The sequence below is a fragment of the Protopterus annectens genome, chromosome 3.part0, assembly GCF_019279795.1.
Source record: "Protopterus annectens isolate FY-2018-M chromosome 3.part0, PAN1.0, whole genome shotgun sequence".
Lineage (NCBI taxonomy): Eukaryota > Metazoa > Chordata > Ceratodontiformes > Protopteridae > Protopterus > Protopterus annectens.
Window position 1 is genome coordinate 1,952,844,887 of NC_056731.1, and position 16,604 is coordinate 1,952,861,490.

The window sequence follows — 16,604 nt, forward strand, 5'->3', positions numbered from 1 at the left end:
CAGCTCAATTTAGACTAATAGTCTGGATGAGGAAAAGAGTCACTGGAACTTTGGACATGGGCTGGTTGTTATATCTTTTTTTAAACCCTTTATTAAATTGTCACTTAAGACATAGCCAAACATACATTTACAAAAAAGAAAATAAACCTTACTACTATTTTTTTCATGTACATATATTATACATTACATATATTTTTATATTTTCTTTCCTTGTAACTATCATCAGTCCAACATTACATGTTTGTATCTTTCGGCTTTTCCCGGTTAGGGGTCGCCACAGTGGAACTCCGGTTCGCTAATGATTGGTAGTGGATTTTTACGTACCGGGTTACCAGCCCTGACGCACAACCTTCAACGAAGGCACACCCCATTCACGTATGCCTCCACACAGAAGATGCTCTAGCTGAGAATCGAATGGGACAATGTCTTGCTATGAGGTGACAACGCTACCGCAGCACCACCACCGCAACATTACATAATGTGTTGAATTCCTGCCTTCCCTTAAACCTCACTCGTCACGCCTCTTCCTTCTAAATATTTTTCTGCCTGTATTGTTCCCACTGTTTCATTTAATTCTATGGAATTTGTTTATTCCAGTCTCCAAAGATCCTTTTTCCAGTTCTTTTATCTATTTTATAATATTCAATACTTCAAATACAGTTGGTTTAGACTTTGATTACATTTACTAGTAATTGCTTTTTAGCAGTCAAAAGAGTTAAACTTAATAAAGCCTTACTATGTCTAGGCAATTCAGATCCTGTGTCCCAGCCCAAATTAATCATTTCCTTACTTACAGCCCTTTGCTCAACCAATATTTCTGACTCAGTAATCTGCAGGAAATTTTCAAAATATTCCAACTCATTACACTCCCAAAATATATGTTGCCAGTCACCTGTTTCTTCCCCATCACACTTCCAACATTTGGTATCTACCTGAGGAAACATTCTTTGACGTCTGCTTGGGGTATAAAAATACCTATGTAAACACTTCCAAGCAAAGATCCTAAACCTTTTGGACTGTGTTACATACTTGGGAATCATACATATATCCTCTTACTGTTGTTTTTTAAATTGCTTTTCCAGTCTCTCTTTCCAATTTTTCTTACCTTCTCTGATTGATTCTTATAATTATCATGCAATATTTTATATGCTGTACTAATTATCCGTTTTTTTAACAGCAGCTTCTGTTTTAGATTCAACTAAAAACTCTGCCAGTGCAGAACTTTCACTTAAGATTCCCCTACCCCTTTCTATTTGCTGTCTGATATCAGTCCTTGGTAGGGAAGCCAATAACTAGCCTGCAGTAGAAATGTCTTCTTAGTAAATCCCACTTGGCTACCTTTCCCTCTATAGTTATTTGCTCCCAGTACCTTAGTTCCTTTGCCAATTTTCTCCAGTAAATTCCAGTCCCATCTTGCCTATTTTCTCTATTCCTACTTCTAGTCATTCCTATTGGCAAAATCTCTTTTTTCTATCCTCGTGTTGGCTTAGTTCTTAGAATACTTCCTGGTGCTTTATAAATATAATATTTAGTATGGTTATTATTCTGCGTAAGGATTTGCATCCAAAATCCCACTCTCCTTTATTTCTTGAACTCTTCCCCTGCTTCATCATTACTCCTTTTCATTTTGAATTATAACCTTCTGAAATATCCCTTCAAATCAGGTAATCCTAAGCCACCTTGTTCTATTGGAAGAATCATCTTATCCTACTTAACTCTTGCCCTCTTCCCCTCCCAAATAAATTCCTTCCACTCATTATTAATTATTGTCCACAACTTCTCCTCTAGTTAATAAAAATATACCTGACCTGTATATAAAACTAAAGGGGCTAAAAGCATTTTCACATTTTCACTATTTGTATCCATATCCATACACGAGCTTCCAGTTTCTCAGTGTTTTTATTACCTTTTATTTAATATTTTCTCACATATACTTACGTGCCATAACAGAAGGCTTTTTAATGGATACTCTTATAGGTTCATAGGTGTGTACTAGGCTAATTGGCCCTGGAGCCTTTGCAAGCCTAGCCCATAGGATTATCCTGGCGTCATGCCACCCGACCTTAGTTCCCAGTGCCTCTGTCGAGTAGAGCTACTGGAGTGATCCTCTGGGTGAAATTTCTATTTCCCATCCACTCATCAAGATTTCTCTTGAATAGGACCAGTGAGGTGCTCTGTTTGACATGTATGGGAAGTCTGTTCCATAGCATGGGCAGTCTCTGGGTTATGAACCTGTCCCTCCTGCTTGCTCTGCTGATTGTGTTAATGAGGTTGAGGACTCTGGAGCATGTGGTGCGGAGGGATTGGGATTTATTTAGATGTAGCATTTCTAACAGAGCTGGGTCAGACATGGCTTTGTAAGTCAAGTAGAGATCACCTCTAAGTAGGTGATATGACACAGAGAATAGTTGGAGTTTTTTGAGTCTGTCCATATAGGACAAGTGTTTAAGACCTAGGATCCTCTTTGTGAGGTACTTTTGCGGCCTCTCCAGTTGTTGTAGGTGTCTAGTGAGTTACATGCCAAATGGGGCATTGTACTTGATGATTGGCCTAATGAGGGAAGAGTAGACAGAGACAATGACCTCTTTCTTCCTGGATGCAAAACCCTTAGTAATGAGATGTGCCACATAGAAGCACTTTCTGACCACAGTGGCAATGTGGTGGTCAAAAGAGAGGTTGCTGTCAACCTGTGTTCCCAGATCTCTTATAATGCATTCTGTGTTCAGTGGATTACCATCGCTGTGGTAATTCATGGGAACTGGGTCTTTCCCAAAGGGGATGACGACACATTTTTTGGCATTGAGCTTAAGGCCATGGTTCTGACACCAGTCGTTTGTCTCAGTGAGGCCTTTCTGTAGGATGTCAACATCACTTGGGGAGATAATAATAGCTCCCAACTTGCAATTGTCTGCAAAATTTGTCAGCCAGAGTCCCTTTGTGTTGGCCTGGACTTCAGAGAAGTAGATACCAAACAGGAGAGGACCCAGGACTGAACCCTGTGGGACTCCACTCATGAATGGTCAGCAGTCTGACTTGGAGTTAGCTACTTTCACACTGTGAGTTCTATCTCTGAGACAATTTGCAACCCACCTAGTGATATAGGGGTTGATGCCTAGCTTAGTGAGTTTTTTCTATGATTTCTGAGTTGGGAATGGTATCAAAGGCCTTGGCCAGATCAAAGTAGGCTGTATGAACCACCTTGCCTTCATCCACAGCTCTGGTGACTGACTCAAAGAAGTCGACCAGGTTGAGCAGGCATGATCTACCCTTCACAAAACCAAACTGTGTGGGATCCAGAGTTTGGAGATTCCCTACACCCTTGTTTATTAGGTTCATGATGATGCGTTCCATAGCTTTGCATATCAGACTCATCAGACTAATGGGGCGATAGTTTCCAGGGCCTTTAGTCACTCCTCCATTGTGGAGAGGGATGACTGTAGCAGTGCGCCATTCAGTAGGGACAAAGCCTGAGGTGAGGCTGTGATTGAACAGGGCACACAGGTGAGGTGCCAGTTCACTCTGTAGTTCATGTAGAACACAGCCAGGGATATTGTCAGGTCTCATAGAAGCTGTATTTTTGGCCTTGGACAGTGCTGTTTTAACCTGTGCAGCAGTAATACTGGGTGCCTGGCAATCTACTGGTGTTGTGATTAGTTCTTTGGTGGGAGAGAGGGGTGAAGTTGGCACTGAATCTGTCGGCCAGTATATTGGCAATATCTGTTGGCTTGGTATAGGAGGTAGCATTGTACAGTAGCTCAGAGCAAATCTGGATATTGCCGTGGAGATTCTTTACATAACTATAGAAGGCCTTGTGGTTGTCTTTACTATCTGCTGCAATTCTGCTTTCATAGCTAGCTTTAGAGAATTTGATGAGGGATCTCAACTTTTTGTTGAGGCTGATAAGGGAGTTTTTCCAGTCTTGGGACTTCACCTTATTCCGCATCAGTTTCCTCCTTCTGTTGTAGAGTTTGTTTATGGCAGGGGACCACCAGATTGACTTCCTTTTTTTGGAGGAGAGTGTCTTGGTTCAATTGGGTATGGCGAGATCCATGCACTTGTGTACGTGTTCGTACAGTGCATTGTTGTATGATTCGGTGGCCATGCAACTATTCTCCATTTGCATGGGTGCTGTGAAGTTAGCCACCTCTGTTTTAGGAGCCCAAAATTAGCTTTGGAGACGTTTTTCATGGTGGTTACCTTTGATTGGGTGGGTAGGGTGGGAGGAATGTGGATTTCCAAGGAGATTAGTTTGTGGTCGGACTACTGGTGTTGAGCAACAGTCACCCATGTTAGTAATGACCAGGTCAAGGATGTTGCTACCTCCAGTGGGAGTAAGAACGAGCTGGTCCAGGGTATTTGAATTAATGAATTCCAGGTAACGTTGGGCAAGTGTATTGGTACATGAGTAGTTTTCCCAGTTAATGTAGGGGTTGTTGAAGTCACCCAGTATGAGAGTGTTAGGTTGGACCCTAATATTCTCAAGGGTGTTTAGGAACATGGAGTGTGAGTCTTGGGACATGGTTGGGGACCTATAGCAGGCTACGACCTGAATCACTGTATTACCCAATGTTAGCTGCACCTGAAGTATCTCTGATGCATTATGTTGGGCTACCAGTCTGGGGGGTGTGCTCATCCTTTATGAATATGGAAACACCACCGCCTTTGGAGCTTCGGTCCAAGTTCTGGGGCTGAAAGGTGTGGAATGAGTTATAGCCTGGTAGTGCAGGGGTGCTTTCTGCTGCCTTGAACTAGGTCTCTATTACAGCACAAATGTTGATGTTCTCTATTTTAAGGAGTGCTTAGAGTGAGTGCATTTTGAGATTTGACTTCTAGCGTTGAGCAGCATGACCCTCAGACTGCATTTGTTTGCAGCTGTTATGGTGGTAATTTGGTCTTTGGAACACCACCTAAAAAAAGCACTATAGGGGTGGCAAGAGCCTTGGCCAGTATCTGGAAGCCCAGGGGTGACAGATGCAGGCCATCCCTGGCAAAGCATCGAGGTCTGTCAATCAAGTCATCTCAGGCAGACAGATACTGGATCCCCGTAGAATGACACCAGAGACTTAGCCAATTGTTGAAATCAATCATTTTCTGCTTGTACCGTGATATCATTCTGGGTGATGGTAGGATGCTGCTCAGGGCTAGGGTCATACCCACCTGGGCTACATAATCCAAGAGCTCCTCCATGTCTCTTTGCATGTAGTCCAGGGATAGTCAGTTAAGACAGTCTTAAATATTTCATCTTATCACGGCCCCATAAATATGGGTATTGCCATCTGTTATATCCTTAGCAGGATATAACTCATGCAGCTAAGGCTACTGCAGCAGTCATCCATAAGTTGATCATTTAACTGCATTTCTCAAGCTTCTGTGATAGACCTTCATCTCCTTTATAATCTGAATATTAAAATTAAACATCTTCCATTTTTAACTTTAGCTTCAGTTTTATGTACATACTCTTTACTCAGAAACATTACAAATCAGTTAAAACTCAGACACATCAGTACATAAAACAATATAACATCTAGTAATGCAAAAGACTAACACATTGGAGCATAAGTAAATATGCAAAGTATAAAACAAGGCAAAAAGCACAGCAGAGATAAAACAAAGTAAGGTCAATCATAACTAAGTTCAAATAGATAGGACTTTAGGGAACATTTCAAATTGTGAATCAGGGATGACTTCCTCAGCCACTTTGGTAATATGATATAGAGGCATTGACCTTGAAAAGCAAAGGCAAGTATGCCAGGAGATTCAAACCATGCTAAAAGAAGAGTCAGCGGCCCATGAGTTTAGCCTTTTTTATGACTACTATGAGCACAGAACATCATTTGATAACTTTTTATACAACATTCTCAGCTGGAGTGCCTTCTGTGTGGAGTCTGCATATCCTCCCCGCGGTCAAGTGGCGTTCGATAGGCATGTGTGAATGGGCATGCCTTCATTGAAGGTTGGGCTTCAGGCTGGCAACTCGGCACCATAAAAACCTACTGCCTATCATTAGCGGACCGGAGTTCGAAAAGCCGAAAAGACCAACAACAACTGCTTAGTCTCATGTTAGTGGTAAAACCTTATAAGGGCCAGATATGCATCCCTTTTACTTGATAAGGACTTAGTTATACAGCATAAGGCTTTCTGGTTCTGGCTTACCTGAAAGTAACCTTTGCCGGCACTGGTCTACTAGATGTTGACAGTACTGTACTTCTGCCTTAAGATTTCGTATCTCCTCATAGTCAGAGTGATAACAAGCTTTCAACTCCTTCAGTTTAATGATTAGAAGGTACTCATCTTCATCAATTACAAGCTGACCATCTTCATTTAGATATTGTCCTGTTGCCAGAGAGACAGAGAGAAAGACATAAAAACAGAAGATAAAAAAATATTTGTCAGTATTAAATATTGATTTGCACTAGTAATGAGATGCACAATGAAAGGAAAAGAGAAGAGACTAAAACAATTTAAGCATAAAATAGCACAGTAAATTAATCACCAAATAGTAGTACAGGCTGTACAACAATGAAATTGAAACATGAAAAATATTCATTATTTTCTTTCTGGATCAGTCGATTTAAAGGAGCTGGAGATTCCCGGGCAGGTGGGAGGCTTATGATCCATTCATTCCTGCACAGAAAACAAAAAATGTGCTCATCTGTTCACAGTGAGAGAAGGGTGGAAGGGAGAGGGCAGCTTTGCTGTTCTTGTGGGGCATTCTACCCTCTCCCCAAGTGGAGCACCCCCCTCCCTGTGGTGGCTCCACTACAGCTGCCTTTTTGGGAAGTATGCCTTCTCATGCTGAATTCACCTTGGAAGACATTGTGATTGCATGCAGTGGTGCAGGTTTGACAGTCTCCACCACCATGTGATAAACATCTACTAATCACACTAGGTTTCACCCATGTGGTAAGCCAGAGCCACCCCCCCCCACCTCCAGGATGGGTAAGATGGCAGTGACCTCTCACTCTCAACCTCCCCCTGTCAGCTCCTACAGGTACCTGAGCTGATATTTGAACTTGTATTGCGTATGACATAGTTAGTGTTTTATCCTTCTATGCCATGGAGTGACCCTGACACATATACCTTGACCACAGACTAACTGTGGCCTTCTCGTACAAGTGCCCGGGGTATAACAGGATGGCTTATAAACACCACCTTGCCAAAATGAAGAAGCTTCTCCACTTAAAATTGTAGGTCTGCCTGATGAAAAGCTTCCCAGCAACCTCAATCACTTCAGAAACTCTGTCTAGGAGATCCAGCAGGATAAGACACTCTAAAGTAGAACCCAGGCTTGGAGATTGAGCCAGATGGCATGCCAAATGTAAGAGACCTGCATGGCTAATACCAGGAAAGTTTTATATTGCCAAAAACCTGACAATCTGAAATCATAATATTATCAGCCTTCATGGTGTGAGAAAAATTAGTTCTGATCTGTGAACTTTGCAATGAAGCAAGGGATCAGAGAGAAAATGGAGTGAAGGCTATAGGAATCTCATGTGCCAATGTCTGGAAGTGAATCCAGTGCAAGCTTCCTCTTGTTCAGTTGCACTGAGCAAAAGAGTGAGAACAGTATTTGTGATGCCTATGCACTGGCCCAGTAATCAAGGAGCCTCAATTCTCACCACTGGCACCAGTGAGGGGCATGCACATTGGGAAGGATAACAAGTACACACACAATAAAGTACAATTTCCCTTAAGAGCACACAGAGATCACAGTCAGTCTGGGGTTGGTTTCTCCCTTTCTCTCCAGATCCCCAATAAGACTCCCCACTGGCACAGCTATAGAGTGGAGTCCTTAGCCAGGGTTCCAAACCAAGTCCTCCCAGTACTCCCTCTGTCCAACCAGTGCTTGGTGTCCCTGCCTAAGTAGCTGACACACACACATACTTTGAGATATGATTTATATACAAACACACAGGCACTCCTGGGGAAGGCTGGCATAGGCTCACTGGGTATGCCCCTTCTGCCCAGGCTATAAGGTAGTAATCCACTGCCACCAGAACCCCTACTTATCAGCTACTATAAGGCCCTTCCCAAATGGTGACCACTTTTGCTGTGTAATAATAAAGTTATCCAATTAGTAAGTGTGACCATAACTTTTAAGGCTATTGGAGTGGCTTAGTACAGTATCACTAAATACATGCAAGTACTCTAGAGCTTAAATTGTCTCTACACAAAACAGCCACAGTTGAAAGGTTTTAAAATATTTAATAATAAATAATAAAAACACAAGACAAATCTCCTCAATTCAACACAGTGCTAGTCAAGAGTTCAGAGATCACATGTAATGCTTTAAAACAATATTGTTGACTAGTCTGACATAAATATAGAAACAGCTAGACTAAATCTGACTAAATTCCTATCTAACTCTAAGAGCAATACTGTTCTAAAGTCTTCTTACATATAGAAGAAAGGCAGAGTGCTGGTGATGTTGTAAGTTCTGATGACAAAATGCAAAATGCCCTGATTCTCTCTCTCTGAGAAAGTCTTAAATTGATAATACATAACTGCTGACTCATTTTAGATTACATAATTCTTAACAGTTCTGATTTAGCTTCCCAGGCTAACAGAAACTCAAAATCGACATTTCGTTTTGTAATGTGCACCTACCTGCTAGAAGCCACAGTAATAAAAGACATTATATATGTAAAATCTAGCATTTAACTCTGGTCTCAAAACAATAGAAAGGATTTGCTGGTTCAGACATCATGGCTCTGAGTTTGAGATCAAACAGCCATACAATGCTTGACTTATCAGCTTTCTTCCAGCAAAGTGCACTGTGGTTACATTTTTGAAGCTCAGTGCAACATATAGTTTAATCATAACATATAGTTCTCTTTTACATTTACAAATCACATAGAATTATTTACAAGATTCTATCTGGCTGGGCTGGCAGCCTTTCAGTTTTTCACAATATTTTTCTAGAAAAACTGTTTTAGACAAATCTTTTGGCTCTGAATATCTAGCAGAGGACTGGAGAAGGAGTTAAAAGTGTCAGCCAGTGTGTTCGCCTCCCCTGCAATGTGAATAGCTGAGAGTGATATGCCCCTGCCTATGGCCCACTACCAGAAATACATCACATCTCCAAGCAGTTGGTGTTATCTTGTAGCCCTTTGCTCATTTAGATAGCACACAATGGAGTAGCTGTCAGAGTAAATTAGAAGAGGCCCCAAATACAGTTTTTCTTTCTGTAACTGTAGGTTTAGGATGTCTATGTAGCTCTAGCTGAACATTGGTGGTAAATGTTTAACATTCTAGAGACTCATGCTGTGGGTTTGAAACTCTGAGAATATCTGTGAAAGCAAGATAGCTCTGTAACTGCTGCAACTTCACTGTTAATTGCAATATCTGCATCATCAGGTGTGTGAACAGCACAACGAGGATGGTGGCAGCCAACCTGCCAAGAAGTAGCAGTAGGATCCAAACATGCAGCCTGTAAAGCATCCTTACACAGACAGTCAGGGTCATGACCTCTTAGTCTCTCTAGACAAGGAAAAGCAACCAGCACTTGAAAGTGTCCAGGTTCATGCCTTTGGCTTCAGCTTCAGCTTTATATTTATACTTAACTAGTGAGCTCATTACAATAAGTTAAAATAAACAATGAAACTAAAAGGAATATTACATATGACAAATACATAAAACAAATAAATAACTTAAGATACAAATCCATACTGATTAGCTTGATTATCATGTCAGAAAGATATGACCCGAGGAAGTTCTATAGCAGGCCAATAATCCTGAAGCTTCCAATGGGAGAAGATTCCAGAGGTGTGGAGCCTGGTGGATGAAGGACTGTAACCTGAATGATTACTTTCATGCCAGAGGAACTACAAGTGCCAATGAAAACAGACCATACAATGCACCAGGCAGTAGAAAAAAAATGATATTTTCAGATATGAAGGATTCAAATTGTGTAGGGATAGAAACAGTAACATGAAAATGCTGTATAAAATACAGAAATAAAAAGGCAACCAGGAGTACGTGATAAGGATCTTAGAATCAAGTTTTGAGATAAGCTACACTTCAAAGGTTAATAATAATAAGGAAAGAATGCCTAAAACCACCCCTCATGGTATAACCAGGGAGGCAGGAGGCATAGCAGTGCAAGACAGTAGAGAAGAGACCATAGAAAGTGTGAATATGCTCAAGTAGAATACCATCATCAACAGTGTCAAATGCTGCAAGGAGATCAAACAGGTTAAGAAATGAAAAGCAGCATTATTCTTTAGCAGAGAGAAGATCATTAACAAACCTAATGAAGGCATTCTATTTACTCTGGTGAGTATGGAAACTAGACTGGTAAGGATCTGTGAACTGGGTGCTAAATGGCTATTAGATTTTAGGAATAAAATCATCATGAATTTATATTTACCATAATAAATTCAGTGAATATTAATTCAACTAATGACTTTGACACATCCTCAAACTTACATATGCTAACTCTATGGTCAAGGGAAATAGTATTTGGCAAGTAAACTGAGTCTGTCCGTTTCTTTGACGATGTACCACCTTGTCAACAACTGTCTCTTTGTAAAACTGCTCAGTCAAAATATTTATTTAGTTTTTTATCTTGGCAGTTTGTCAAACAGGCATTTGTTGGAACTCATAAACCTACCACAGAACATTAAATGTGATTCAAAGTGTATAAAAAATATTTTTTTAAAACTTCAAGCAAATAACACATTAAAGATGATGGACAATATTGAGACTGTTGGAATTCAATGGTTTCATGAGAGACAGAATTACCAGGGACTCTTTTAGAATAGATGGAACAATACTGGACTTCAGTGAGGATTCCAAAATCTGAAAATATATCAGGGTCTATAACATCCAAACAACTATCACCAATTTGGACAGACACGGGTCTTGTCTGCAAACTGTAAGGCACATACTTGAAATCAGTCATGCGACCTCTGTAACTTGGAATGTAAAAGTCATTCTACAGACCAACAGAGATGATCTCGGTCTTCACCTTGACTAATGCAGAGATCATGATTGTTGAAAAGGATGCACAGCATCAAAGAAATGGACAAACTCAGTTTTATTGTAAAGGAAGTGCTTACCCAATGTGGCAATATTGTCATAAAGGAAAAAAAATGAGCAGCCACCTAACAAAGATGTGAATTAAAAGACTTGCAAGTGGTAACACACGCCAGCATTCAAAGCTTAAACACCAGCCATAAAGGGATGGCTGGTTGTTTTCTCACTGCTGAGATCACCCTGGATAGAAAAGCTCTCTACATATGGAAGATGTGAGACTGGTAATAAGTACAGTGCTTACCAAGTTCAGTCCTTTCATCCTAAAGGCTAATACACTTCCATCAGCATTCCAACCTTCATCCGTCTTGTCTCAGAGAAAAGATATCAAACTCAAACCATGGCTCGTGTGTCCCAGGGAGGACATGATGCACATGAGGTGTGGCAACCAAGTTTATACTGAAAGTCAAAGACTGCTGGCTTGTATATAAATATAGCAGTGTACATTCTGACCTTATGTGTTATTATAACATTAGAAATTATTCCAAAAAAGTAGATAATAATGCTAAGGCAAGCTTCTTTAAACAAAGGCAGACTACCTTACCAGGTAATATCCAATGTTTCTGGAAAGAATATAGTATAAAAGAAAGGCGAAAAAAGAACCATGCCATTACCCTGGACATTAATAAACATCTCAAAAGATAAAAGGGTTATAAAACTTTTTGGAACAGTCTTTGGAAATCAATTCAAAATCAACGACTGAAAGAAATTCCAGACTTTAGTCAGGCTTGATCAGATGGCCTCACTCCAAAGTTCCTTTCAGTATGCAACAACTTTATTGCTGAGCCTTTAAGATATATCATTAACCCTTTTCTTGCTTTTTGACTGTTTTCTGTACTTGGAAAATAGCACTTACAATACCCTCTTATTAAGTGAGGATTTAAATCCAGTGTGAAATCATTCAAATTCATCTCTCTCTGTGTGGATGTCTAGACAAATCTTTCAAAAGGATGGCAGATATGTGGTTGAAAGCTCATACTAGTAGGCATGTGAGACTGCTTTGTGACCACAAGCATGGATGTAAGTTCATAGGTCCATATGTAGCTACTAGGCATGAAGTTCAGGATACTGTTAATGGGTCTAGCACAAATTCACATTTTCCCCAAAGCACTGTTTAGTTAAGTGACTTGCTCAAGGGCAAAGGAAGGCTGAGAAAAATCAAGCCTACTGCTACAGGCCGTAGCTCATTAACAGCCTTAATCCTCTTCATCACCTGCCAAACTATGAAGGTTCTCCAGTTATTTGCAAAGACAGAACATTCAGGGTTGTCATTAATTATTGCCAAAAACTTATATTCTATAAGGTTTGAGATTCCATAAAGCTGTGTCCTTGGCCCAGTACTAGAAGGAATCGACATAGCCTTCAGAATCATAACTGATACACAAAACAGACTACATCAGGATCTCTATCTTAAAAATGTGAAGCCGCTTTCTGTAACTCCTCATTAGTGCATTGATTTACAAGCTGATCAGTCTAGAGCTTAGCAGGTCACCTCATGGAATACAATAACACTTAAGACATAACACAAAAATAAGATTAAATTTCACTAGTAATTCATCATTAGTCATTATCTTACAAATTTATTTTTCTTCTATTCTGGACAATAGGTTTGGAACACCATTATTTACACATTAATGTAATTACCTACTTTAAAATCACTTACATATCAGCTCATCCTTCTGTATCAGTCAGAAGTCCAAAGCAGATGACAAATGCAGATGAAATGCTGCCATTACATGAACACACAGGCATAATACATACCCTCACTTACAAGTTGTGTGTGTGTGGTAAGGCTAAGACCACGTGGGTGTCTTCAATAAAATAAGTGACATTAAGCATTTGCTGCCTAGTGTTGTATTGCAAATTAACCCTCATGTTGCTTTATATATATTTCATGTGTTTTTCAACTTTTTGTAATAATGTTGTGGATGAAAAAGAGGTCTTATGGTTCAGTTAATTTGCCTGCAAAGTACAAATGAATAAACAACTAAATAAGAGATCACCAAGACGTTTTTGGCTCAAAAATGCCTGGTGGGGGTCACATTCCATTAACTGGGTATTATAAAGGGCACCCACAATTTGGAGACTATAAGAGTGTAATCTGGTTATTTACTGGCTGTAATGCATACCATCCTTAATGACTGTCTCCATAGGTGGTGTGAAGATGTGAGGTAGTGCCAGCTGTGCCAGGGAGAGCAGGTCAGGGCATGTGTAACATATGCCAGCATAGCTAGCTGAGGATTTGTAAATAATTATATGTAATTTGAATATCAAACTTATTTGTAGAGATGCTTGTGTTAAAAATGTATTTGTAAAGTTGCTAGTGTTAAAAGTGTATGAACAGTTGGTCCTGCTCGACAGAAAAGAAATATACATGCATGTCAGGCTGTAGTGTTGCAACTGATGAAATGTATATATTTTAACAAAGGATGCTGGAAAGGAAGGGGTTAAGCTGAGCCCAGCTAACCTTAAGAAAAACAGCCTGAAATTAAATGACTTGGTTTAGGCCATAAAGATTTTATCTCACAGTTCTGAATGCAGCCAGAGACACAATGTATGTGAAAAGCCTGGACTGGGGTCCTGCTCTATTGTCCTTATTGATGAACTAATTGTTACCCTGGGGTGCCAGAGAATAGCTTGTTAGTTTCTGCAGGAAGGGTGGAAGTGTTGGAACTGTTTTACAGTTTCCAGATACTGTAATAAACCTTTGCTAAAGCTCTATATGCATATTGTGACACATCAGTGTCAGATCCTGGCACAGTTTCTAGTGAGGAGGTAGTGTGGGAACCACAGAGTCAGGTGACCAGATGTGATGTCAGTCTGTAGCCAGCACTGAAATTGTATTTGAATACTAGTGACAGATGTGAGGCGTGTACTCTGTTTTTGGACCTGACAAGATACTCATCCAAGTTCATCTTGCCATACTTTAGTAAGTAAATAGGGAAGAGTAAGTCTTCTGTCAGTTAGGAAAATAAAGTGAGATTAACTAAATGTTTTTCTGTATCTGTCTGAGTCTTTCCATCTGTGTTATTTTTCATATTTCCTGTGATTGAAACTCTGCTGTTTATTGTAAATAGATATTCAGTATTTTAATGTTTTTATTTTATTATTTATTGTTAAATATATCTAAACCTTTCATTGTGGTTGGTCTTTTAGAAAATATTTAACCTTTGAGAGTACTTGCATTTACTTAGTGGCACTGTGGCTTCATGTTCCTGAAAGTCTTGATGCTTGGTTAAACTCTATCATTTGTATAAGTATTAATTTTAATAAGTGTAATTGGGTACCCTAGTAAGAGCCTTGAAGTAGCTGTCTTCGATTTTCTGGTGGCACCAGATCTACCTTATAGTCTGGGTGGAGGTGTCAGAGTGGGTAAGCTGTGCCAGCCTTTCCCAGGTAAGTGTCTGTGTGTGAAAATCAAATCACAAAGACAGTGTGTGTGACAGCTACTATGAACAGGGACACTGACAGCCTAATTTGACTTGGAACACCTGGCTAAGTACTCAGCTCTTTAGTGGTCAGTAGGGAGTCTTATTTGGGGCCTAGGGAAAAAGCCCAGCCCCAGGACTGAAATGTGCATCCCTTGTGTGCTCTTTAAAGGGAAATTGTACTTGGTGACGAGATCTGCATCTGAAAATACTGTGTATGTATTTATTTTTCACACTGTGAATGTTCCCCACTGGTGTCAGTGGTGAGGAATGAGGCTCCTAGATCACTGGCCCAGAGGATGGACATCACTGGTGGACAACCCAAGGATCTTCTTTCTATATATATCCATTCAAGTACTTCTAGAGGAACAATGAGCCCAGAGGCCATTCTGTCATGGTATCTCCAAAAGAGATGTCAAAATGTCATCTGAAAGCAAGCTGTAGGGTGGACAGGACTCAGTGTTCAAATCCATATAAGAGATACTCAGACTCCTTAAGATGTATACGTTGGAGAGAGTCTCATGCTGCCAATAGTATCAGACGTTAGCTCAAATATGGTCTCATGTGGGATGAGACTGGTGATGGGCTTGTGCCAGGATCACAGTTCCTCAGAGAGGTGCATGGAAAAAAGAGGCTTGCACCAGGCCTGGATCTGGCTGCAGGTCATATTCCTTAAGGGAGAAATCAAGCAATTTTTAATGCAAAGTACCCCCAATGTGAGCTTGTAAAATAAATAAACAATTATATTCAGGGAGACTTGCATAGTTTAACAAACCTAAAAAGTGAATTTTGCAAACAATTTGAGTTATGGAAACCCTACAAAGATGCATAAAAGATAATGACAGTTGCTGAAGTAATAGCTCAAAGACAACATCTAGCAGGAAAGTTATTCAGAGCAATGATGATTACAGAACATAATTAATTTCAAAATAAATGTAAAGACTTCAACGAAATGTAAGGATTCAAACACTTTTAGAGTTCCATTCATCCACTTCTACCAGCATCAACATGTTGAGAGGAACATTCCTCAAAGGTACAGTATTGACAGTTTGCTGGCCAATCCAAAAAGGACCAAGACTGTACTCAGAACAGATCAATATTCCACCCTGAATAGCCTTAGCCAAGAGCTGTAAGCAAATCCAGATGTCCACAAATGAAATGCTCAAAACAGCTGCATAGAAATCTGACTTAGAAGAGAACAACAGCAAGCAGCAGCTAGTCCCAAAGTTAGCCTGAAAAGTTGAGTTCAGACACAGGCAGACCACTAATATGAAGAAGAAAGAAAAAAAAAACAGATTGAGAGTAATAATGCAGCTAATGGTTTAAACAAAATGCTGTACTCAGATTTACAAAATGTAGTAACATGAAATAATCTTGTCAAGTGCCAATAATCAGCTCAAGTCAGCAAGCCTGTGACTAAATCAGGAGTCATTTAGGACATAATACATAATATTATATAATATACCCTAATTTTGTTCACTAATAGCCATAGGCTGCCATCTTGCTTCCCCGAAAAAAGCAAAAAAAAGGAAGCATGAGCACAAACACTACTGAGCTATATCTGTAGTTTCAAAGAAAGAAAATTACAAGAATGACTAATGAAGGAGGGTATGATTTGAAATGTATACATAATATATCCAATTTTAGATATGTTGAACATCACAGCCTATTGTGAAAGAACACTAAAATTCATGCTGTTTGAAAGCTAAGAACACATCTGTACACAACAGCATAAATCTTTTTGTCTTTTGCACAGTAGTTTACCTTTTTAATCATGTGATAACTGGGGAAGTGCCTGAATATTTGTGGACCCTGTAGATCATTGTGCGTATTGTACCTAGTCAGCCACTGTAGCTAGACAGCACGTGCATATAATTACTGAGCATGTGCAAGATCAGTGCAATTTTGTATAGTCAGTCAGAGTGAATGCAGGCATGAATGGAGATGCACATGTGAGTGGAGGTGTCAGAATGAGTCAGTCAGCTTAAATATATGTTCCAGTTACAGCTCCTGATCTGTTTATCTACAATAAGCAACTTGAACTCATCACAGTGCCTCAGTATCTCATTTGAATACAAGAGACATGTGACATGGTGTCAGAATGGGATACAAAGTTGGAGCAACTGGCAAACCATGAGGCAC

At 39.9% G+C, this 16,604-nt stretch overlaps 1 protein-coding gene across 1 annotated transcript in view; it reads right to left on the reverse strand.

Moving 5' to 3' along the window:
- Positions 1-16,604, reverse strand: part of KIF9 (kinesin family member 9) — a 1,986,094-nt gene that overhangs the window by 283,667 nt on the left and 1,685,823 nt on the right. The window contains exon 17 of the mRNA XM_044066028.1: positions 6,154-6,333. Coding sequence (XP_043921963.1) covers positions 6,154-6,333 — 180 coding nt within the window. The remainder of the gene's footprint in view (positions 1-6,153; positions 6,334-16,604) is intronic.